The sequence below is a fragment of the Nothobranchius furzeri genome, chromosome 4, assembly GCF_043380555.1.
Source record: "Nothobranchius furzeri strain GRZ-AD chromosome 4, NfurGRZ-RIMD1, whole genome shotgun sequence".
Taxonomy (NCBI): domain Eukaryota; kingdom Metazoa; phylum Chordata; class Actinopteri; order Cyprinodontiformes; family Nothobranchiidae; genus Nothobranchius; species Nothobranchius furzeri.
In genome coordinates, this window is record NC_091744.1 from 55,310,586 (window position 1) to 55,334,724 (window position 24,139).

The 24,139-nt window shown below is 47.7% G+C and overlaps 1 protein-coding gene across 2 annotated transcripts in view; it reads right to left on the reverse strand.

Moving 5' to 3' along the window:
• The window catches only part of spg11 (SPG11 vesicle trafficking associated, spatacsin), a 57,824-nt gene that overhangs the window by 23,662 nt on the left and 10,023 nt on the right, over nucleotides 1–24,139 (reverse strand). For both annotated transcript variants that reach the window (XR_011520329.1, XM_015963893.3), the window contains exons 12-23: nucleotides 21,930–22,001; nucleotides 21,625–21,752; nucleotides 21,354–21,529; nucleotides 21,079–21,274; nucleotides 6,937–7,140; nucleotides 6,755–6,861; nucleotides 4,723–4,868; nucleotides 2,281–2,433; nucleotides 2,037–2,103; nucleotides 1,672–1,834; nucleotides 1,342–1,547; nucleotides 1,156–1,255 (exon numbers count right to left, since the gene is read on the reverse strand). Coding sequence is in view for 1 of the 2 variants with exons in the window: in XM_015963893.3 (XP_015819379.1) it covers nucleotides 1,156–1,255; nucleotides 1,342–1,547; nucleotides 1,672–1,834; nucleotides 2,037–2,103; nucleotides 2,281–2,433; nucleotides 4,723–4,868; nucleotides 6,755–6,861; nucleotides 6,937–7,140; nucleotides 21,079–21,274; nucleotides 21,354–21,529; nucleotides 21,625–21,752; nucleotides 21,930–22,001 (1,718 nt within the window). In the remaining variant the exon portion in view is untranslated. The remainder of the gene's footprint in view (nucleotides 1–1,155; nucleotides 1,256–1,341; nucleotides 1,548–1,671; nucleotides 1,835–2,036; nucleotides 2,104–2,280; nucleotides 2,434–4,722; nucleotides 4,869–6,754; nucleotides 6,862–6,936; nucleotides 7,141–21,078; nucleotides 21,275–21,353; nucleotides 21,530–21,624; nucleotides 21,753–21,929; nucleotides 22,002–24,139) is intronic.

Consider the following 24,139-nt stretch of genomic DNA (forward strand, 5'->3'; position numbering starts at 1 on the left):
ACTGACACACTCCAGCCACATGAGGTCCAGCATTGTCTTTCATTAGGGGGAACCCAGGCCAACCGCACCAGCATGTGGTCTCACAAAGGTCTGAGGATCTCATCTTGGCACCCAATGGCAGCCAGCTACCTCTGGCAAGCACATGGAGGGCGGTGGAGCCCCCAAAGAAATGCCACCCTATACCATTGCTGACCCACTGCCAAACTGGTCATGCTAGAGGATGATGCAGGCAGCATAACATTCTCTTCGGCGTCTCCAGACTCTGTCATGTCTGTCACATGTGCTCCGTGTGAACCTGCTTTCATCTGTGACGAGCACAGGGCGCCAGTGGTGAACTTTCCAATCTTGATGTTCTCTGGCAAATGAAAAACGTCCTTCAAGGTGTCCACATGTGGACGTCGGGCCCTCATACCACTCTCATGAAGTCTGTTTCTGACCATTTAAGCAGACACATACACATTTATGGCAGGGCACTGACAGTGCTCCTACTGTTGCTCCTCGCACAAAGGTGGAGGTAGCGGTCCTGCTGCTGGGTTGTTGCCCTCCTACAGCCTCCTCCACATCTCCTGATGTACTGGCCTGTCTCCTGATAGCACCTCCTTGCTCTGGACACTGCACTGACAGACACAGCAAACCTTCTTGCTACAGCTTGCACTGATATGCCTTCCTGAATGAGCTGCACCACCTGAGCCACTTGTGTGGGTTGTAGACCCCGTCTCATGCTACCACTAGTGTGAAAGCACCGCCAGCATTCAAAAGTGACCAAAACATCAGCCAGAAAGCAGGAACTGAGAAGTGGTCTGTGGTCACCTCCTGCAGAACCACTCCTTTATTGGGGATGTCTAGCTATTTGCCTATAATCTCTACCTGTTGTCTATTCCATCTACACAACAACATGGGGAACTGATCAGTGTTACTTCCTAAGTGGCAGGTTGATGGACGTGGAGTTAAATTGTGTTTTTTAAAACAATTTAATTCTACGGAAGATTATGACATTAATTATTACTCGTATCAGTACTATGTATTGGAGAGTACGTGTGTGTGTGTGTGTGTGTGTGTGTGTGTGTGTGTGTGTGTGTGTGTGTGTGTGTGTGTGTGTGTGTGTGTGTGTGTGTGTGTGTGTGTGTGTGTGTGTGTGTGTGAGAAAGAGTGTACCTGTAAATTCCTCTCAGCTCCAAACTTTCTTTCACTGCAGCTTCCAGGTATCCAATCAGCTCTTCTGCTGCTCCAGACTCCGCCTCCACCATCTTTACAGCTTGATAAATAGAACAGCACAGAGGGGGCTTAGTGTGTGAGCTGATGAGTCTTTTGACTCTATGCCGTAGTTTTAGGTGTGCTCACCCAGAGTTCTTAGGTGCTGGACTGGATTGTGCGTGTCCTGCTGATTCCAGTGTTGTAGGATTGTGTTCAAGGCTCGGGTGTCAACTCTCAGCTTCAGGCTGCAGATTCCCAGCAGCTCACAGAAACAAACAGCAGCTGATGTCACCGATGGCACATTGAAATATTTCAGAACCAACTTGTACACCTGCTGCCAGGCCTGTTTCAGCCTGAAACAAACACAAACATACACACACACATCTAATTCTGCATGGCAGAAAAATGTCCACTGCCCCCGTGACCTCATTTACTATCTTGAGATGAAAGAGAAGCAGTACTGCATGTCATACTCACAGCAGTTTCACATCACTGCAGGCCCTCAGCTGCTGGACCAGGAAGTTGCCATATGCAAAAGATGGCCGCCCATGTTGGATGTAGTAAAGGAAGTCCAGGTTCTCCACCAGAGCAAACTTGCTGACCAGATGGGGGCAGGAGAAATGAGGCAGCTCTGATGTTTCTGTGAAAAAGTTCCTCAATCACTTAATATCAAACAGCATCCTTGTTTCAGAGGTGTTACCATAGCAACAGCATCAACCACACACCTTCCCTGCCATGAGTAAATCCAAATTTACCATCTATAAAAGCATCATTCAGCTAAGAGTTGTGTTGAAGAGATCAAACACCTCTAATGTAGTTCTATAAGAAGTGTTTCATCTTACCGACTGAATTTAGAGTGTTAGACAGCTGCCAGCCAAACAGCCTGGACGGATCTAGAGGATGAAGACACTAAAAAACACATCAAAGTGATAAATTATGTATTGGTCAAGCAGGTTAGTAAACATGGATACAAACAGACCATGTGTCCATTAGCTCAAGCTTTTGCTACGAGCAGAAACATGACATCGTCCACTGCAAAAGGCTTCTTTCTGTCCAGCGCTTTAGAAATAACCTGGTAATGAATACCTGAAGAAGGTGATAAATGGAGATGTCATTCCCGCAAGATCCAGCAGGAAACAGGGCTGCTCTCAGTTTGGGATGAGAAGCCAGGGCCATCTTCAAAAGCTGAGGGTCGACTCTCCTGTCCTTAGTGCATGACCTTTGCCCCTGAGCTACCACCTGCACGGAACACATCTTCTAGAGTCTGAGAGGAGTTGTTCTAGCAGCTATTCATCATGGATCGATTATAAAGGTCATTTTAAAACAAAAGCTCTTAAAGCATCTTCTCTCTTCAAACATGACAGCACAACTTGGGGTTATAAAGTTTTGTCTGAACGAGCCACAACAACGTTCTTTGGGCCAGAGGTCTGATCATTAAGCACAGCTCCATGCAGAATGCTGACCACAGCTCTCAGCACAGTGGAGGAGGACTGATGGTTTGGGTTTGCTCAACAGGAGCTGTAGGCTCTGAAGTCAATAGGTGTGTTTCCTTTCCTGGAACTTCAGGGTGAATGCAGCGAGGGGGAATTTGACAGGGAGGTCCGAAGGCCCAGTCCTCTTAGCTGTTGTGTGTCCATTTACAGTTTGGCCCTGTAAGGAATGTGCTAGGACGCCAGCACATCGCGGCCGCTGCGTTGATGTCATCGACAGGCACAGAATGTGCCAACAACTCGTGTTTTCAAAAATGCCCACCCCGTATGCATTTCCTATTTCAATTCAATTCAATTCAATTCAAGTTTATTCATACTAAGCAAGCATGCAGCGACAGTGGAGAGGAAAACTCCCTTTTAACAGGAATAAACCTCCAGAGGATCCTGGCTCAGTATAAGCAGCCATCCACCACGACTCACTGGGGATCAAGAAGACAGAGCAGACACACACACATTTCCTATGCCGACGTCTTTTCCGACTGAGTTACAAACAACTGACGGCGTTCCCACCCACCACCTGCACTGGGCCTCCCACTGGGCCACTCAGAGTACCTACCTCTGAACGGGTACTCAGAAGGTTCCTGAAAACTGCTGTTCGGTAGCGACACACACGGCGGGAGATTCCGATGAGTTTACCTTGAAGTTCTGGTAATGGAAACACACCTACTGGGTCCACCATAAAGTTCTCTGGATACTAAAGTGTTCTAGAGGCTTACGGGACCATCTGACTCACGAAGCTTGGACTGAACTGAGTGATCAAACATGACCAGAATCAGATCTGATAAGTGGCTGATCAGTTGTTAGGCCCGAGCAGAGCTGCCCAATCCTGGCCTTGGAGGGCCGGTGTCGGTACAAGACCTGCTCGAGTGCAAAATCGGCTCGGGGTCCGTCGACTGCCGATGACGTTAAAGTAGTTGATTGGCTGAACATGAACCTTACGGAATTACGTAATCACATTACGTTGTTATCACGTTACGTTGGTCCAGGCAAATCTTTCTGTCGGAAAGATGGACAACTTTTACAAAGAAATCCATCATTACCTCTTTGAAAATACACTTTTAGCATAGAGCTGCATGTATATTAGGGCTGAACGATTAACTGCATGTGCAATTAAATTGCGATGTGACAAAAGGAGATTTTCTAATCGCAAAGGCTGCAATTTGGCAGCGAGTGGTTAGCGCAATGCTAATATACGTGGAAAAACCCATAGGAATGCTAATGCTAATATCACCGATTACATTATTACAAATTATGAATTAGAAACGTGCCAAATGATTACATTTGGAGTCTAATAGAAAGTAAACTACCATCAATCAAATAAGTACAGACAGGTATTTTAGTAAAGCCAGAAAACTTTTAACTCCAGAGTTTTGTCTAGCAGCTTTGAGCGTACCTGAACTACGCATGGACAAGACGTCAAAAACTAAACACAAAATACTTCAATAAACGGGACACACTTCTTTCCTGCAAATACAATTTCACAGGTGTTGCTAATACCTATGATCCTTCAAGGGATGTGCTCAAAGAGAAGTTCAACATTATGAATACAATATAGTGTTTTATTTTACAAACACCATTATAAACACAAACTTACGTCTTAAGAAACATTATTTTAATAACGAAACTGCTAAATTCTTTCCAACAGTATAGATGTGTAGGGTATTTTGTCCGAGTGGGTTTGCCGTACTTTGACGTGATCGGCAGTCGAAGGACCCCGAGCCGATTTTGCACCCGAGCACATCTTGTACCGACACCGGTCTACGGAATAGTTGCTTCTCTGCTCCAACACTCCTGATTCAGTGGTTGAACCACCTGTTCAAAAGGTCAAGCTCTGCAGAAGCCTGATAATCACCAGCTGATTGAAATCAGGTGTGTTGGAGCAGGGAAAAAACTAAAAGACGCCCCTTGGCCAAGGCATATAAGCATTGGTTTACTGTCATTATAGTGACTGTTTTTAACTGGTTAATTTATACCAACAACAACTATCATCAATATTAATAAAACAAGTAATCTGTAATCTTATAAGAGCAGTGTTTACCTGATCAATTCCACCTGGAGCAAACATAGCTGCAGCCAGAGCCAGCAGACTGTGTCCCTCTAACAGCAGACTACTGAGAGAAGCCTGGCCACCAGGTAACAGCACCTGGGCACCAGTCAGACTGGCCTGGAACACCAGTCCTGGATCTGAAACCAGATCACCAGTTAGTAACAATGGTGGCATAAGAGTTAGGTGGCCACCCAACCAGAGATTTGTAGGTTCATTTCCCACTCCGTGTCTCTCAGTCGTTGTGTCCTTGGGCAAGACACTTCATCATCCTGGTTTGCTGGTGGATGTCAGAAGGGCTGGTGGTGCCTGTGAACGGCAGCCTCGGTTTTGTCCCAAGGCTGGCTTGGCTGCAATGTAGCTCATCACCATCAGTGTGAATGACTGATTGTGTTGTGAAGCACCTTGGGGGGTTGTAGAACCCCAAGAAGATGCTACACAAATACAGGTCGTTTACCATTTCTACTCCGTAGGGTGGACTGTGCTGTTGACTGATTTTGTAGTGATGAATACGTCACACTTGGTCCTAGCGCTGTCCAATTGTGTAGAGAAGTCTGATAGACAACCACTTCACGACTGTCTCTGGGTCGGAGCCAGACTATATATTTTCTATACAGTATAGCTTGTCAGGCTAACCTGAAAGGGATTCCCATAGTGAAATACCTCACCCTGTTTTCAAAGAACCATGGCTACCATGGTAACCAAACACTTCTAATATCAAACTTCAGCAAAAACCAGTATGTGGAACAGGATTAAATCAGGTTGATGTTATTGTTGCTTCATTGCTGTGTGTGAAGAAATGTTCCATTCATGTCCAAAGAGCAGGGGTCTCATTTATCAAACATTGCGTAGAATCCTTACTAAAACCGTACTTAAGCTCGCAAAAAATAAGTACTTGCGCCAAGTAGGTTTGTGATCTATTAAACATGGAGTACGCACAGCTGCACGCAATCTCCGCTTCATAAATCAGAGACTAACGAGAATGTTTCTCAGCTGCATTTTAGTCACATCCCACCCTCACCACGCCCACTTACTGCCATAAATGGTCGATGCAAAGTGCCTCGTGGATCTCATGCATATACATAAGCCGGCTTGCAGCATTTCGATCACGACCGCAGATCAAGGAAGCGCTTTTTCATGAGCATAAATTGAGGTACTTGTGGGTGAGATGGAGAAATGAAAGGAAGTGCTTTTGCAAAACAAATAAGAGAAAATCCGGAGTGGCACAGCATTGCTGAAAGACGTCAATGCTGAGTTCTTCAGAGAGATCTGTGGCAGATTTTAAAAAAATGATCCGATCAGGATTCGATCCCCAGACTCCTGGGTGAAAGTCGCAAGCTAAACAGTCAGCCAAACGGAGATCTCTCCTGTCCAAGCAGCCAGGGTGCATCATCAATCGGGACACAGTGACAGGACACACACACGCTGTCACAGACGCATGACATTCTGTCTCAATCTGTCCCCCTGCTGATATTCTGCATTCCGTATTCTGGCTTCAGGCTGTGTGTGTGTGTGTGTGTGTGTGTGTGTGTGTGTGTGTGTGTGTGTGTGTGTGTGTGTGTGTGTGTGTGTGTGTGTGTGTGTGTGTGTGTGTGTGTGCGTGCGCACATGTGTGTGTGTATGTGTGTGCGCATGTGTGTGTGTGTGCATGTGAGTGTATGTGTGAGTGTGCGCACATGTGTGTGTGTATGTGTGCACGTGTGTGTGAGTGTGCGTGTGTGTGTGTGTGTGTGTGTGCGTGCTCGCGTGTGTGTGCATGTGGGGAGTCTTATTCTGTGTGGAAACGAAGAGGTACAAGTGATAATGCTGCAGGATTTCATAATTTTATCTTCTCAGCAGCAGCACTGCAGGTGCTCTCCATGTCCAACATGTGCGTAAGTCAGGTCCTTAGTCAACTTAAAGTTGCGCACATTTTTCTAAATTTTCTTTCATGAATCCCAAAGTTTGAGTGGAAAGTTGCTGACACAGTTTTCCAACCCCGTTTTGTGCGTAAGCAAGCTTGATAAATGAGGCCCCTGATGAGTACCTGAGCGATCTCTGGTTATCTCCTGGATCTTCACCAGCATCTCAAACCAGGGCTGACCCTCTAACAGGTTCTGATCAGTAAGAAGAGGACAGTTTCTGGGTGTCAATCTGTAGAGAGGAGAACCCATATTTTACAACACAACCACCGCAGCAAGAATGTGTACATTTAACACAGTCACACACTTGTAGTGCTCCAGATAGGTATACAGCAGATACTGAAGTTTACGTTCCAGAAAGAACGTAATGAAGATGCTGTGGAGGTCAAGACCAAGAGAAGAGCAGTACTGAGGCACCGGCTGGGATGATGCCATCAGACCCTCACCCTGGGACATCCGCCATAACAGCTGCTCCAAGTCAGACATCTCCTCAGGGATGAAAATGCCTTTTCTGGAATAAAAAAACAAAGATCTGTGGAGATAAGCTCATCAATCCCTATAGCATCTAATTACTCTCTTGCTCCTTCACTGTTAGATGCAGCATTTCAGAAACGGCCTAGAGAAGAACTGGCCTTTTTTAATGATTTTTTTGTTGATGACCAGTTTGCTTCTTTTCAACAATTATCTAATAAATATAATCTGTCCACTTCACAGTTTTTTAGATATTTACAGGTGTGTCACTTTACTGCTACTCCCATCCCAGGGTTCCCAAATAGGCCTCCTAAAAGCATAATGGATCCTGCTCTCACTTTCAATCTGAACCAAAAGAAATCTATCAATAAAATGCTCGTTTTGTTTTCATATATACCTCCTTCCATACAGGCCATTAAAGCATCTTGGGAACAAGATCTTCAAGTTACTATAAATGATACAGACTGGGGCAATATTATTATGAATATTAATTCATCCTCAATTAGTGCCAGACATCGTCTCATACAATTTAAAATAGTTCACTGTGCACATCTTTCCAAAGCCACATTAGCTAAACTGTATTTACAACTTGATCCCACTTGTGGCAGATGTAAATTGTCAGAGGCCACCTTAACTCATGTTTTGGTTCTGTCCTAAAATACAGTTTCTGGGAGGATGTTTGTAAAGCAATCACTTGTGATTTAGGAATGGGAATAAAGCCATGTCCACTTATACTTTTATCTGGGGTTAACACTGAAGATTTGATCCTGCCTCCAGGAGGCCGGAGGATTATTGTTTTTTCCACACTACTGGCCTAATACTTTTAAAGTGGAAGGATGCTGCTCCACCCACCGTTTAACACTGGATTCGAGATGCGCTAGTCCACCTTAAACTTGAGAAAATGAGATAAACACTGAGGGGCTCAGACCAAAGGTTTCTTACTACGTGGAGGCCTTTCTTGACCTTTTCTTGTTGTCCATCTACAAGAGTGTCTGAAGGATAGACTTTTACTGTTGTGTCCCTTTAAGCCGGGCGTACACTGTGCGACTTTTTCACTCGCAGCATTCAGCTTCAGCTCAAACTGTACAGCTTCCTCGCAGAGCAGATCTCACGAGTCATGCGCTCACACTGCATGACCCAGTTCTCGCATGCGACCTGACTGCTCACACTGTACGTCTGGTAGCAACACATCGGCCCTAAAAATATGCTAAAAATAGCAGTTTTTACTCAACACGTCAGACTTTTTTGTCTTGTTTTGCCTGTTGTCCTTCGGGAGTGCTGCAGGAGGACACACAGGGATTTATGGGGGTTGGATGAGGAAAACGAAATAAAGAAAGTGAATCTGTGTTTTGTGATCAGTTTAATTTGACATGAACACGACAAACACGCTTTCTTGACAATCTTTGTGAGTAAAAAAAACGTGTAGAAACAAAAACGAACAGCGTGTGTTATTAGGGAAATAGCGAGCGACCGGCGTTGATGCAGGATTGCGCACGCATGCGCCGTGAGCGGTTCTGATACATTTTTGGATCGTAGCTGCTTCAACAGTGCGACACCCTCACGAGGGACGAGCGAAATATTAAACACACCAGAAGTCCGTGCGACCTCACGACTGCTGATCGGTGGCTGGTCACGTGGTGTTAATCGCCTCTCGTAACCACCTGTACACTACACGACCGCTCGGCTCAAAACTCGCCCCGATCTCGTGGATTCTCGCACGACTGGAAAATCGGCTCAAAAAAGGGAAAAAGTCGCACAGTGTATGCCCGGCTTTAATGTATCGAATGCATACTGTGTTCATCATTGTCAGCCAACTGGGGGGGGGGGGGGGGGGGGGTTGTGATAATGAATAAAGTTAATAAATATGCTGAACACTTAAAAAATAAAGATCTGATTCAAACACAAGCAGAACTGTTCAAGAATAAAGAGGGCAACAGTAGCTATGGGCATGTGATGGGGCATCATTGCAGTGCTTACTTCTCTGAACATGTCACACAGCTGTGTTTTGGCTCTGTTCATTATTTATAATCTGACATCGGGTTAGATGTTTGGGTTTAAAGATTATTTCAGCCAGCGCTTCCAGTAGAGTTAAAACACACCAGTTTAACTTTTTACCAGTTGTGCATTCTGAGGCCAGGCAGGCTGTGGTGTTCAGGTTGTTGGACTGAACAACCGTTTAGGTCTGTGCTGAACTGAGATGCACATCTTAGGATCTCTGAAGTTCTCCTGTGCTTCTGGCTCCATCACGATAATTCTGATAGTTTCCAGTCAGGTTTTCGCAGAGCTCACTCCACAGGAACAGCTCCTCTTAGGGTCTCTAAAAACCTTCTGACTCACCGTGATGCAGGGGACTGTTCTGCTCCGGTCCTTTAAACATCTTTTGTACGTTCATTCTGAGCACTGCATTACTTGGCTCTTTTATAAGGTGACATTTCGACTAACACTGTAGGCTTCCTTAGAGCTTCGTTGCTGTTGACGGCGTCACTCACTTCCTTCTCCGTTTATCCGCGGGCAGCAGAGCCCGCGCTCCCCTTGCCGATGACAGTCCCACGTGTGATCAATGTGTAGACCTCATCATCTCTATTCATGGTTGTGTGTCCAAGTCTCCTTATTTCTTAGGTTCCTAAATCAATCTTTTGTATTTTAGTTGTTCGGTGTTTGTGTTCCTTGTTCTGTCCCAGTTCACGATATGGTTTTCTCTTGTGCAGTGATCTGTTACGGCTGATTTCTTTATTGAACTTTCTGCTTCTTGTTTCCCTGCTCTTGGGTGTCTTCGACTTGTTTCGTTCTCACGCTCTTTTCTACGTTCTATTGCGTTGAAAGATTTGTGCTTCATTCTCCTCCACCTCTTCATGCGGTCGCCAACTCTAAACCCACGTTTCCTGTTGTTTACGTCCACGTTTGCTTTGTATTTTGTACTCCTTCGCTGAGGGGGGAGATTTGGCGTTTTGACATTTACGTATATAATATTTTGCATATAAAATAAGACTGTTAACCAAAAATTCTGTATTTTTATTTCTTAAACTTGCACCAATTTGAATATTCAGAGAGGATCAAAAGCAGTGTCACTCCTAAATTCTAGGGCTAAAAGCCTTGCAGATATATTTAGTTTCTATAAACAACAACAAATAAATAAATAACAGCAGCTGGATTCCACTTCGTTCCTTAAATTGAGTCACGTAGTTTTGCAAGTTCTGTACGCTCACATGTTCAACAGCAAGCTCTGCCAGCTGATTGGTTCTTTAGTAACTAGTGACATCAGTACAGTTCTAGTCCTGAGCAGCATGGATGCATCAGAGGATTTCGCTGTAGTCAGTCTTCAAAATGGATTAAAGACAGGACAGGATATATAATCAATCAAATATAATATTATAATGCCGTGAACATGTATAGATAATTTATCATCATATTTAAAAGCCTGTAACTATTATTTTGCTCAAAATGCACCAAACTGATGCTTTTAAATATAAAATGTCCAAAATTTTCCACCACTATCAGACTTCTCCGTCTGCTGGAAACTGATACAAAACAATTCCCGACAACAGAAGTAGTAGCACTATTCTGAGGTATCCTGCCACCATACAGTCACATATCCGGTCCACGATAGTGTATTTACTTTTGTGTTTACATAGTTTTAATAAATGTCAGAGACTTTTGAACAAATTTGACCCTCATTCCTCTCTACCTTTTGATGCGATCGGCACATCTAAACCCACGTTTCTCGTCTTTTTCGTCCACGAATAAAACGCTAGCTGCATATCTTTGTACTCCTTCAGTCACAGGTGAATAAATGTTCATATTTTCAGAATTTTTCCAGGATGCGTTGTTCAATCTGTTCCATGTCTGACACTAAATATCTCTTTATTTTTTAAGCAGCAAAGACGTTGACCAATGAAAACAGGAAGCTGCGCCCTGACCAATCACAAGCTTGCGATCATAGTCTCTTTCGACGGATAGCTAAAATTTGAGGCATGTCTTCGTCTTCCAACGCAACCCCATCAGAGGGCTCTTGCGTCGATGCATAATGGCGTTGCGTGTGTCTGTCCCGACGCAGACGGAGAAGTCTAAATCACAGTTTACAGTTGTCCAAAAAGACGACCGTTGACACCTTGCAAAAGGAGGGCAAGACATAAAAGGTCATTGCTAAAGAGGCTGTCTTTGTACTGAGCTCGGTGTCCAAGCACATTATTTTTATCCAAAGTCCTGGAGAAAATAGTGGCCATCCAAGTATGTGAGCATTTAAACATGTTTAAATGCAGATCTGTTTGAGGAATTTCAGTCTGGTTTTAGAGAGTATCACAGCACTGAAACTGCATTAGTGAGAGTTACAAATGATATTCTCATGGCCTCAGATAAGAATCTTGTGTCTGTTCTAGTCTTGTTAGATCTCAGTGCTGCCTTTGACACAGTTAATCACAATGTTCTTTTAGAAAGACTTGAACATGTTGTAGGGATCAAAGGAACAGCGCTAGGCTGGTTTAAATCCTACCTGTCTGACAGATTTCATTTTGTAAATGTACATGACAAATCTTCTTCATACTCCAGGGTTACTTGTGGAGTACCACAGGGTTCAGTGCTTGGACCAATTCTTTTTACTATGTATATGCTCTTAATTGGTAAAATCATTAGACAGCATGGGATAAACTTCCACTGTTATGCTGACGATACTCAGTTATATTTATCCATTAACCCTGATGAACCTAATCGGTTGGGTAGATTACAGGCTTGTCTTGAGGACATAAAAAGTTGGATGACTCTAAACATTTTGCTTTTAAATCAAGACAAGACGGAAGTTCTCATCTTTGGACCAGAAATCCAGAAAAAGAAATTGCTTAGTCAATCACCTGACCTGACTGGCATTACATTAATCTCCGAGAACAAAGTAAGGAACCTTGGTGTTATCTTTGACCAGGACATGTCATTCAAATCCCAGGTTAAACAGGTTTGTGGGATTTCCTTTTTCCACCTTCGGAATATTGCTAAGATTAGAAGCATCCTTTCCAGGAGTGATGCTGAAAAACTAGTTCATGCATTTATCACATCAAGACTGGATTACTGTAATTCATTACTCTCAGGAAGTCCACAGAATGTAGTTAAAAGTCTTCAGCTTGTCCAAAATGCTGCAGCTAGAGTTCTGATGAGAATTAAAAAGAGAGACCATATCTCTCCTGTCTTAGCTTCCCTACATTGGCTACCTGTTAAATTCAGAATAGATTTTAAGATCCTCCTTCTCACATATAAAGCTCTTAATAATCGAGCTCCATCATACATCAGTGATCTGATTGTTCCATACGTTCCTAACCGAGCACTTTGCTCTCAGACTGCAGGTTTACTGGTGGTTCCCAGAATATCTAAAATTAGGATGGGAAGCAGATCGTTTAGTTTTCAGGCTCCCATCCTGTGGAACCAGCTCCCAGCTTTAGTCCGTGAGGCAGACACCTTGTGTACTTTTAAGACTAGGCTTAAAACATTTTTATTTGATAGGGCCTATGGTTAAAATCTGATGTTAGCCTAAATCTGGACAAGTGGGGGAGTAGAGGGAGGTGGAGTGTACAGTCGGTAAAGACGGCTCTCCCTTGCCCTGCCTCCAAAATGCCGCCATCTAAATAGGATAGATTATCCAGAGTTATCTCTGTACTTATGCTGCTATAGGCTTAGACTGCTGGAGGATACACTGACCACTTTTCACACTCTACTGCTTTCTTCTACAGTCTGCTCTTTAACTGTACTATTTTCTGCAATTTCAGCTGTTTATTTTCTCTCCAAGTGTTTTTCTCCCCAGAAGAAGCTACGGTGATGTTCTACTGAGTTGTGGTGGCCTCATGGAGGGGGCTATCGTCTAGCACATTGCTGCTAACCACTAAAACATTCTCCCTCTCCTGATAATCACTTTTTGCTTTCCTTGACGTTGGATGTGCTACTACTAGTTTACCCGTTTAATTATAGATCCACTAGGATAAATACAATAGGGTTTGTCTCTCACCAAATAGAGTGTTTGCTGGGAGATCACAATATGGCTATGGACACATTACTTTGTCTTTGTCTCTGTGTGTCTGTGTCTGTGTGTGTGTGTGTGTGTGTGTGTGTGTGTGTGTGTGCGTGCGTGCGTGCGTGCGTGCATGCGTGCGTGCGTGTGTGTGTGTGTGTGTGTCTGCTCTGTCTTCTCGATCCCCAGTGAGTCGTGGAGGATGGCTGCTTATACTGTGCCAGGATCCTCTGGAGGTTTCTTCCTGTTAAAAGGGAGTTTTCCTCTCCACTGTCGCTTTATGTTTGCTTAGTTTGAGGATTGCTGTATAGTCACTGACACTAGTCAGTGACTTGATGCAATTTGCTGGGTTCCTTATATAGGAAACATTATTTCTGATTGGCTTAATGAACTGACCTGAATTGGAATGTTTATTATGTGAAGTGCCTTGAGACGACTCTTGTCGTGATTTGGCGCTATATAAATAAACTTGAATTGAATTGAATTGAATATTTTCTTCACGGCAAGCTGGAGCAGAATTCTAGCTTTCAATAAACACTTTAAAATGGATATTACAACTCGAGTTTAGGGCTTCTTGTAGGACTTAAAGTTATTAAATATGCTTATATTAGAGCAGTGTGTTGCATTACTACATTAAATTTATTGCTATAGTATATTGTAGTAATGCATGTGGTCTAAATGTGTTCTACAGTGTGTTAGGACTGTCGTGTTCCTGTAATGTAGAACAGTCACGGGTGTTTGTCTTCCTACAAATGCTCGGAAAAATATAAATAGGCTACTTTGTGAAGGAGTTAGGACATAATATATAATATAATATATAATATTATTCAATAATTACCACAAATCACCAGGGGAAATGTGATTATATTAAAGTTTTTGTGATTTGTCCCACCACACGCCGTTCAAACTGACTTACAGCGCTGGGATGTTTGGAACTGAGAGCTCCGTGAACCACGTGACCGCGAGTTGGCGAGTTCAAAGAGTGTTTTAACTCTCTTTCTACAGCTCTGACAGAACTCTGCCCTCCTCTCCCAATGATTGGACAGGAATTCAAGAAACGTGATTGGTAGCTAAGACTCGTGCTCTCATTGGTTCCACCCAAGTTCCTCCCACTGACGCTAGAATCGAGACAAAAAGATTCGTAACACTGTAGATTTGAGTTTTGTACCTGTAGAATGAAATGTGTGTTTTGAGAGTTTTGATTTCAAACTTGTACCTTGATTTTTTCAATGTGGAAGTCTGCCAGTTACAAAACGAAAGTTTCATGTTTCTGAATGAATGTTTGATGTTACAAAATGAGTAGTAAATGTACAAAATAAAAGTTTGATTTTACAAAATAAAAAAATACATGTACAAAATACAACGTTCCTGTTACAAAACAAGAAATACAAGTACGAATTGAGAATTACAAGTTAGAAAACGGAGGTTACGGTGTAACTATGGTTCTGTGAGTTCCTGGATGACTGCCAGTGGCAGTAAACAGAGTGGATGTATCTCCTCGCGCTCTGCGCAGGTCGAGTACTAATGTAAACAAAGTCACGCACGTGACATGTAGCGCACCTGGTCGCGAGTCTATAAATTACGCGCCAATAGCTACGTTCGGGTCTCCCGGGATCTTCTCGCCCGAGAAGTTCCGAGTGACCCCTGTGACTGGCAGTCATCCAGGAACTCACAGAACCATAGTTACACCGTAACCTCCGTTCTGTTTCGTTCCCTCCTGACTGCCAGTGGCAGTAAACAGAGTGGATGACTTATGCCAGAAGTGTCACGAGGAACATAAAACTCACTGTCACTCAGGAGGTAGCCGCCAGAGGCAGCACCGCCGAAGCGAGCGTGGACCCGTGGCCAACGTTGAGGCGGTAGAAGCGTGCAAACGTGCACGGAGTTGCCCAGGACGCCGCAGCACAGACGTCCGCCAGTGGCACACCTCTCATCGCCGCCCAGGATGTAGCAACACTCCTGGTGGAATGGCACACGATCCCAGGGGGAGCCACTGCACCCACTGCCGCATAAGCCATCGCAATGGCGTCCACGACCCAATGCGACTGCCTCTGCTTCGAGAGGTCCCGACCCCTGTTCACTCCTCCGTGACAGACAAACAGCTGGTTCGACTGCCGGACAGTGTTTGTGGCCACAATATAGAGCTGCAGTGCCCGGACCGGGCACAGCAAATTCGCCCGCCGTTGTTCCTCCGAGTGAAATGGGGGAGAGAAATACGCCCCCAGCTCGATTGAGTCATTCACATAGCCAGCGGGCGGAACCTTGGGAAGAAAGGCGACGTTGGGCCACAGCGTCATCCCCGACCCATCTGCCTTCCACCGCAGGCAGGCGGGGCTGATGTCCAGTGCGTACAGCTCACTAACCCGTTTAGCTGACGTCACTGCCAAGAGAAAGGCGGTTTTCACAGACACCACTGCCAACGGGGCGGTAGTCATTGGCTCAAAGGGTGGCCCACACAGGGCCTGCAGGACCAGGGGAAGGTCCCAAGCAGGTGCCAGCCTGCACAAGGCAGGACGCAACCTTCTCACGCCCCGCAGAAACTGGGTCACCAAACTGTGAGCCCCAATGCTCCTGCCATCCACCAAGAGGTGGTTGGCCGAAATAGCCGCCAGGTGAACCTTAAGGGTCGAGGTGGCCCGGCCCTTGTCAAACAGGTGCCGGAGGTACCACAGAACCTCATGCAGGGAACAAGAACCAGGGTCCACGTCCCTGCCGGAACACCAGGTAGAGAACCGCTGCCAACAGCGAGCGTACATTGCCCTTGTAGACGGAGCCCTGGCACTATCCAGCACCTGCTGGATGGAGGGCTCTAAGCCGACTGGGGGCTGCCTGCCCCCTTCAATGGCCACACTGTGAGCCAAAGATGATCTGGGGACGGATGCCAAATCCTCCCCTCCATCTGAGACAGGAGGTTCCGTCTCGCCGGCAACCGCCACGGCTCCCCGTTCAGCAGACTGAGAAGCAGTGGAAACCAGATCCGCATGGGCCAGTCTGGAGCCACCAGAAGGACCTCGTGTGATGAGTCCCTCACCCGATGGAGGGTTGGTAAGATCAACGGAGACGGCGGGAAAGCGTACAGCCGAACCAACGGCCAGGCATTGGCGAGGGCGTCCATCCCCAGAGGGGCGTCGGCCTCTGCCAGGGAGAACCACAGAGGGCAATGTGTGCTGCTCCTCGAGGCGAACAGATCCACCTGGGCCTCTCCGAACTGATGCCACACCCTCTGCACCACCTGAGGTTGCAACCTCCATTCCCCCGGGGGAAGACCCCGCCGGGACAGGCAATCCGCCACCGAGTTCCTCCACCCCGGAAGGTGCAGCGCCCTGATGGAGGCCAAGTGAGGGTAAGCCCAGGTCAGCAGCGTCTGAGCCTCCCTCAACGATCGCAATGACCTGGTGCCCCCCTGATGGTTTGTGTGGAACACCGCCAAGGTGCTGTCCATTCGGATGAGCACGTGCTTGCCCCGCAGAAAGGGCAAGAAGCGCCTCAGCGCCAAGTAGACGGTCTTCAACTCCAGGACATTGATGTGAAGCCGTGCCTGACGGGGGCTCCACAACCCCTGGACCGACCTGCACTGCCAATGCGCCCCCCACCCCCTGGGTGACGCATCCGTCGTGACCACCTCCCGTCTGGCGGGAACCGCGCCAAGCGGGGCGCCGAGACTCAGGTAGGGGACATCGTCCCAATGACGCAGAAGAGCCACACAGCTGCTCGTGACCTCCAGCTCGACCTGTCGGTGTCGCCGGGGATCCAGGCGGAAGCCGTTGAACCACCTCTGCAAGGGCCGAAGGTGGAGTAGCCCGAGAGGCACCAGTGCAGAAGCCGAAACCAGCATCCCCAACAGTCGTAGCCACACCTGGACTGGGGGTGCCGCCCCAAGGCGAAAGGCCCGGAGCAAGGACCGAATCCGGACCCTCCTCTGCTCGGTCAGCCTCGCCCGCATGGCCACAGAATCTATGGCAATGCAGATCAAATCCACCCGCTGAGTCGGAACCAGAGAACTCTTCTGCAGGTTCACCGTCATCCCCAGCGCCTCGACGTGGGCAAGGACCCTGGCCGTGGCCAGACCCACTTCGCGACACGACGGCGCGCAGACGAGCCAGTCGTCGAGATATGGCAGGACCTTCAACCCCGCCCGACACAGGGGGCTCAGGGCTGCCTTCACGCACCGCGTGAAAACTCGGGGGGCGAGAGACAGGCTGAATGGCAGAACCAGAAACTGGTACACCCTCCAGAGGAAAGAAAACCGCAGGTAGTTCCTGTGCCCCGGATGGATCGGGACATGGAAGTATGCGTCCTTGAGGTCTATGGTCGTAAACCACTCTCCCGGACAAACCACCTGAAGGACATCGCGAGTCCGAAGCATGCGGAAGGGCAGCACCTTCAGGAACCGATTGAGACCCCTGAGGTCCAGTACCGGCCGCAGGGGCCCGTCCTTCTTCGGCACCAAGAAATATGTCGAATAAAAGCCGTCTGCCTGCAAATGCGGCGGAACAACCTCTATGGCCCGTTTGTCCAGGAGCACATCTATTTCCTGCATCAGGATGCTGACCCGTGCAGGATCTGTGACCGAAGTCACCCTGACCCCCGAAGGGGGTGGGGGCCGACGGCGGAACTGCAACCTGTAGCCCTGGGACATAGTTCGAACCACCCAAGCGTCTCCGCATTGGGCCTCCCAGAGGGCCAGGTGCTGTGGTGTAAATCTACCCGCCGCCGGCCCACAGCCCTCAGGCCGTGTCCCGACGCCTGTTTGGGGCCCTGGGGGGGCGGCGGCCCCTGTCCTGCCCCGAGGATCCCCGGGGCGGTGCCTGACCTGCCCCCGAGCGTCTCCAAGTCCCTGCCGCAGCCGCGGTCTGCTGGGCGACCTGCAAGGGGGCGGCCGGACGAAACCGGCGCCGAGGGTCCCGTGCCCCTCGCGGCCTGGACTGTGGCATGGGGAAGACCCCTGCCCCGCTACGCCCACTCCAGACCTCTGCGGCTTGTCTGGACTGCCGCCGACGTTCCAACGCCCGCTCAGCCTCGGGCCCGAACAACTGGCCCGGCACCACGGGCTGACAGCGCAGGCTCTGTCGGCAGCCATCCGACACCGGGGCCTGCGCCAACCAGACCTGACGGCGAGCCACTACCAGCGTGCCCAACAACCGACCAAGCTCCCTGGACATCAGCCCAAATGCTTGCAGGGCTGCGTCGTTCGTATCGCCCAGTGCCATCCCCGCTGCGCCCGACTGCAGCATCTGGGACTGGGCTAGCAACAGCACCGACAGCGAATTGCTGGTGCGTGCCATCCGTGCCCCGATGTCGTAAGCCCGGCACAGTAAGCTGTCGGTCACCCGACACTGGGTGCTCGGACAGCGGACCCTGTCCCTCAATGCCTCATCTGGGGAGAGCACCAAAGAGGCAATGCAGTGGTCCACCGGGGGCATGCGGTCCAACCCGTAGGTTCCTGCCTCCCGCATCGATGCCAGGGTCCTGGCATCCCTACCATGGTGGGAGAGCTGTCTCGGGTCCCCCCAGCACCGCTGCAGCTCCTCCACAAAGGCCGGCGATGGTGGGACCTGAAACGGGGGCGCCGCCGGAGCCCGGCGGAAGAAGGGATTCCCCGCCGGACGGGGCACCGGCACGTCGTCCAGTCCAATCCTGGCCAGTGCCGCTCGCAGAATCGCCCGCAACTGACAGGGGTCCTCCGCCAGCTCCGAGCTTGCTGAGCTATGGAGGGACATCCCCGAGTCTCCGTGACCTCCCAGGCCCGGGGGCTCCACTACCAGCCCCTGACTACGGCCCGGAGAGGGGCCCTCCTCCTCGAGGGACTGAAACTCAGAATTTGAGGCCCTCACAGAGATCAGGTCATCCGGGCCCCCCTCGTCCGGGGCTCTGGTCAGCAGCGCTTTGAGCTGTTCCACCTCCGCCCGCAAAGAGTCCACTTCCTGGCGAGAGGGTTGCCCCACACGCCGCTTCTTGCGCCTCGTGCTGCCGCGTTCCTCAGCCGGTCTATCCCTCCGTCTCCCGGAACACGGGCGAGGGACACTAGAGGGCGGCAGGTCTGACTCAAACAGGAGGCACTCTACTTGCCGTAGCCTGTCCTCCCGCACCGCCAGCGGCAAAATGCTGCAGTTCATGCATGGGTCAGTCAGCGCCTCTCTGAGGTGACCGACGCCCAGGCACTTAGGACACAAGTCGTGGCCGTCCTCCACCTGGAGGGGAGCCCCGCATGACGTACACTCCAACATCCTTACCGGTGTGGGAGACGCCAGCGACTCCACAGGAACTGAGCGAGGACTTCGAGGAAAACTGAAGAACGCGATTCAGTCCTGGAGTTGTAAAACAACGCACGTGTGTGTGTGTCGGCTGGGTAATCTGAGCGTGCCACCACCATGGTCAGAACGTCCAGCCCCACTCACCGGTAGCGTTGTAAAACAACACACGTGCGTGTGTCGGCTGGGTAATCTGAGCGTGCCACCACCACCACGGTCAGAACGTCCAGCCCCACTCACCTGTAGCGTTGTAAAACAACACACGTGCGTGTGTGTCGGCTAGGTAATCTGAGCGTGCCACCACCACGGTCAGAACGTCCAGCCCTACTTACCTGTAGCGCTCGCCGGCCGCACCCACCTCCCCTTTCCACAGGGGAAAACCTGCGACCGCCAGCGAGCCCTATCCGAGCCGGCAGCGGCGGTCCGAACGGCGCCGGCCGGCCGCACCACCCGCACTCGGTAACAAATAAAGAGAAATAACAGCGTCAATCCACCGCCCCAGAGGGCTCCTTCGAGCGCTCCGACCACACAGTCCCGGGCAGGAAGACGCCAAGTAAAAACAGTACTCACCTCTCAAGACCGATAAGATCCGAATCACGGACTTACGGAGCGATTGACCAGCGAAGCACGCCAGGCCAACAGCGAGAAGATCAAAGAGACCCGAACGTAGCTATCGGCGCGTAATTTATAGACTTGCGACCAGGTGCGCTACGTGTCACGTGCGTGACTTTGTTTACATTAGTACTCGACCTGCGCAGAGCGCGAGGAGATACATCCACTCTGTTTACTGCCACTGGCAGTCAGGAGGGAACGAAACAGAACTAAAGTTACAAGTTACGAATCCAAAGTTACATGTGATGAAACATGTTTGAAGTTACAAAACTTGGTACAAGTTACGCTGAATATTGTCCCAATCCTAGCTCCATATTCCTCTGCATCGGAGCTCTTGCCCCGGCGTGCAGGCAGGTGCTCAGGGGAGAAAGCAGTGTGTGTGTGTGTGTGTGTGTGTGTGTATGTGGCACAGGATTATAAGGACACGCACAAAAAATTAATAAAATAATGTGGTTCAGAGCCTCCAAAAGCAACACAGCTCATGCCCACCTTTGTTTATTATGGAGGACTTTCTCGTGTACATTAAATGCCGCCCACAGGCTCGGGGATTTCCGCACACTCCACTACAACGTCCGTTTGAGACCGAACTCAAGCCATCCAGACCTACCAAACCCCAACCGTGCTGACACTAATGTGTAAGTGCCAAAAAACACCTGAGCTGTGCCACAGATTGACTGATTTCATGCCACGCTGCAATAATCCAGGCCAAAGGAAAGCAAACTAAATACTGAGTGCTGTACATGCTCATACTTGATGTTCATACTTTTCAGTTGGCCAACATCTCTGGTCTTAATTTGTATTCTTTTATTCTGAGATACAGAATTTGGGATTTTCATTAATTGTCAGTTATAATTATTAAAATTAAAAGAAATACACATTTGAAATATATCAGCCTGTGTGTGATGAATGAATCTAATATACAAGTTTCACATTTTTAATGGAATTATGGAAATAAACCAACTTTGTCATGATATTCTAATTTTATGACCAGTACCTGTAGATGGTATAGTAACTCTGAACTTCTGGCCAGTACCTTTAATGGTATTTTTGTGATTTCTTGTTTTCAGAGAAAGGAGAACCGGACCAGAACCCAGAGAACACATCACAGAGTATGAGTTAGCTTCTATACCTGGCCAGCAGGTCTAGGATGCTCTCCTTCATGTAGATGCTGCACATGGTGTTGTTGTTAACCAGTTCTGGACTAATGTCTGGCCAGCAGGGGGAGCTGGTAGGCCTCTGGGTTTGGATCCACTCACAGACCTGCTGCTGGTCATGGAGGCCAGTCAGGTGGCGCCACAGCACCGAAGAGTCACAGCCACCCAGCTCTGATGAGCAGAAGAAATCTGTTCTGACCCATGTGTTCGTAACAGCTCAGTGGTCTTTAGTTCTGATTCGGTTTTTTACCTGTGGGCTTGAGTCTGGATAAGAGTATGGCAGCCTGGCAGCTTTCATCCCAGTTCTTCACCCAATCCAGTCGAAGGTTCCTCCAGAGTTCTTCCACCTTCTCAAGCTGCCTCTGCTCCACAATCTCCTTCAGGACCTCCTCGTTGTTCGACTCCCTATAGCCCATCTGAACGAATCTGGAACATTTTAATAATGGTTTAGTTCAGCGGCTCACATGAGATCTTGGAGGACAGAAGAACAGACCAGAGCCTGCTTAGGTCCAGAGTCTCACCTGTGTGATGAAGTCTGAGCTGAGTGGGTGACAGCTGGCTGTAAGCCAAGCTTCTCCATCTTCCTGATGAACATAACACTCTTCATCTCTGTCTCAGACAGAAAAGTTGTTTTTGAGAACTCCTCCACCTGATGGATCAAACCAAACATCTCTCTTTTACTCCAGAGCAGAGAGTTTGAAAAGGTTACAGAAAAGCCAAACTACAGTTTATGATGTCACAGCTGCACAAATAGCTAAGGGTTATCATAAAACACACATCAGAGCTACTACAACCAGCGTTTCGGACAGGAGGCGGTCCAACTCACCATGAACTCTCTGAGCTTGTGATGGCTGGTGTACATGCAGATGCTGTGAAGCTGCTCCTTCACATTGAAGCCCTGTTAATAAACAAATAACACAGCTTCAGTCCTCTAGATGCTACAGTCACTGTGCTGAGCTGATGTGTCCCCATGCCCGGAGGGTCTGCTACAGGACGACTCAAACGGCAGACACAGTGGTTATTTAACCTCCTCCTGCAGAGCTAACAGCCAGCTCAGAGGAGACAACCAGGCTGGAGTTTCAGGATGATGAAACTTTCCTGAACAGCATCTTCATGGTTTTTCTTACAATTGATAATGTTTTCTAGATAACAAATTAAACATACAAATTAAACATTACAACTTATACAAGAATTCATACAACCCCCAAACCTTCCACCCACGCATCCCTTTCAAAGATACACAAAAAAATATTAATGATTTCTAACACTTACAGTTGCATCTTTATAATGTAACGATAACTAATTTAATCACAACCATCGGCCTTCTCATCAAGGGAAATTTGTAGTTCCCTAAAAAGTTAAAGAAAGGGGTCCGTGTCTCGTAGGGTGGTTCTTTTCAGAGTGAATCAAATGTTTTCATGTTTGAAGAAATTAATCGTCTCTACTCCATCTGGCGACACTTGGTGGAGGGTCTATGGTTAAATGCCCTGTGTGTGTGTGTTTTGAATGTTTTGCTGAGTTCCATCAGATGTCCATGTTGCCTGGGAATTACAACGTTTCCCTCTCCGACAATCTCCTGACTTCTGCTTCCCTCCCGGTCTAGGTTCTGGTTCTTCTTGAGTTCTGGACGGTTCTATGGGGATTCCGGTCTTCTGGCTTCGCTGTGGGTCGCTATGGTCTGGCTCATTCTCCTCCTGGCTCTGGTTTCTTTTTTATCGTGGTCCCTGACTGCGGATTTCTCTAAGTGGGATTACAATTTACTGATTGGGATATATATTGACAGCTCCACTGTGTGAGGATTTGGTTTTCCTCACTCCTGCTGCTTTTGTTGCCTAAGAACTAACTCTGTCTTCCTCTGCTGAGTCCTCGGGGCCTCTAAGGTTGTTCAACGCCACGTGGTCTTCTGTCTGTGACTCCGTGCCCTTGGAAGGGGGGATATGTAGCGTACCAAAAGGCCAAGTATTTCATCAAAATGACCAGAAGTTAACTTTTAACTTGCAGGCACAAACTGCGTCACACATCCTGGGCCACATCAGACCAGAAAAGCACTGCTCAACGATCTTATTACTGAATAAGGGAGCCATAATAAGTCCTTCCCCTAGCTCCCTTATCTTTGCTGGAACCCAAGGTCTCATGCAGAAGACGAGACTTTAACTCTCTGATTAAAGCTCATCTTTCTAATGGCTTTAAAACTTTATAATTTCATAAGTGTCATATAATCATCTTCTGTTGAATGAACAAGATGTTTAAATCCTAAGTGTATAAATAATGTGTACAATATTGAATGATGGGTTAAACTGAACATTTTTCCTGTAATGATTCATTTCAGATCACAGCTACACCAGATCAGTAATTGTTGGTTATAGTAATTTAATCTAGCAGTGAGAACACATTAATATCATAATATTATTATTAATGTTTAACATTTTTGATCCACATAACTGTTATAACATTTTCACTTCACACTCAGAGAAAACCTCTAAGTACCTGAGTGAAGTCGGGATCTTCTGAGGTATTTTGGTAACGTCGTTAAACTTGTCAAATTCTGATTTGTCTAAATTTGTAAACAACATTTAATAAATACATGGATCACTTCCTGATCTAGTCAGTTCTTCAGCTGCATCCTGGTTCAGCCGACCGGTGAGTAAGCATTAGGAACCATCCTCTCTTTTGACCCCAAGATCAAAGCCTCTGCAATGCTTGCGAGGGATTTCAGACACTACAACACCTCAGACGTGGATCATCTAACCTGCAGACCCTGGTTGAATCTCATGGCCGGACTAGAAATCTGAATTGAAAGGGAACTACGACACTTTGGGATTCCTGTGGCCACGACATCCGGTAAATCACCACTCTGGCTGCCTTTCATCTGGACCACTGAGAGCAACTGTCACACAAGGGTAGGGCTGGGGAATGAATAGAAAATTTATCGTTATCAAAAACTCTGACTCTTATCGAGATAATTTTCCCCATGTCAATAATTTTGATAATAATAAAAAGAAAATATGTGTGTAGGTTGGCAACGTTCATGTCCCT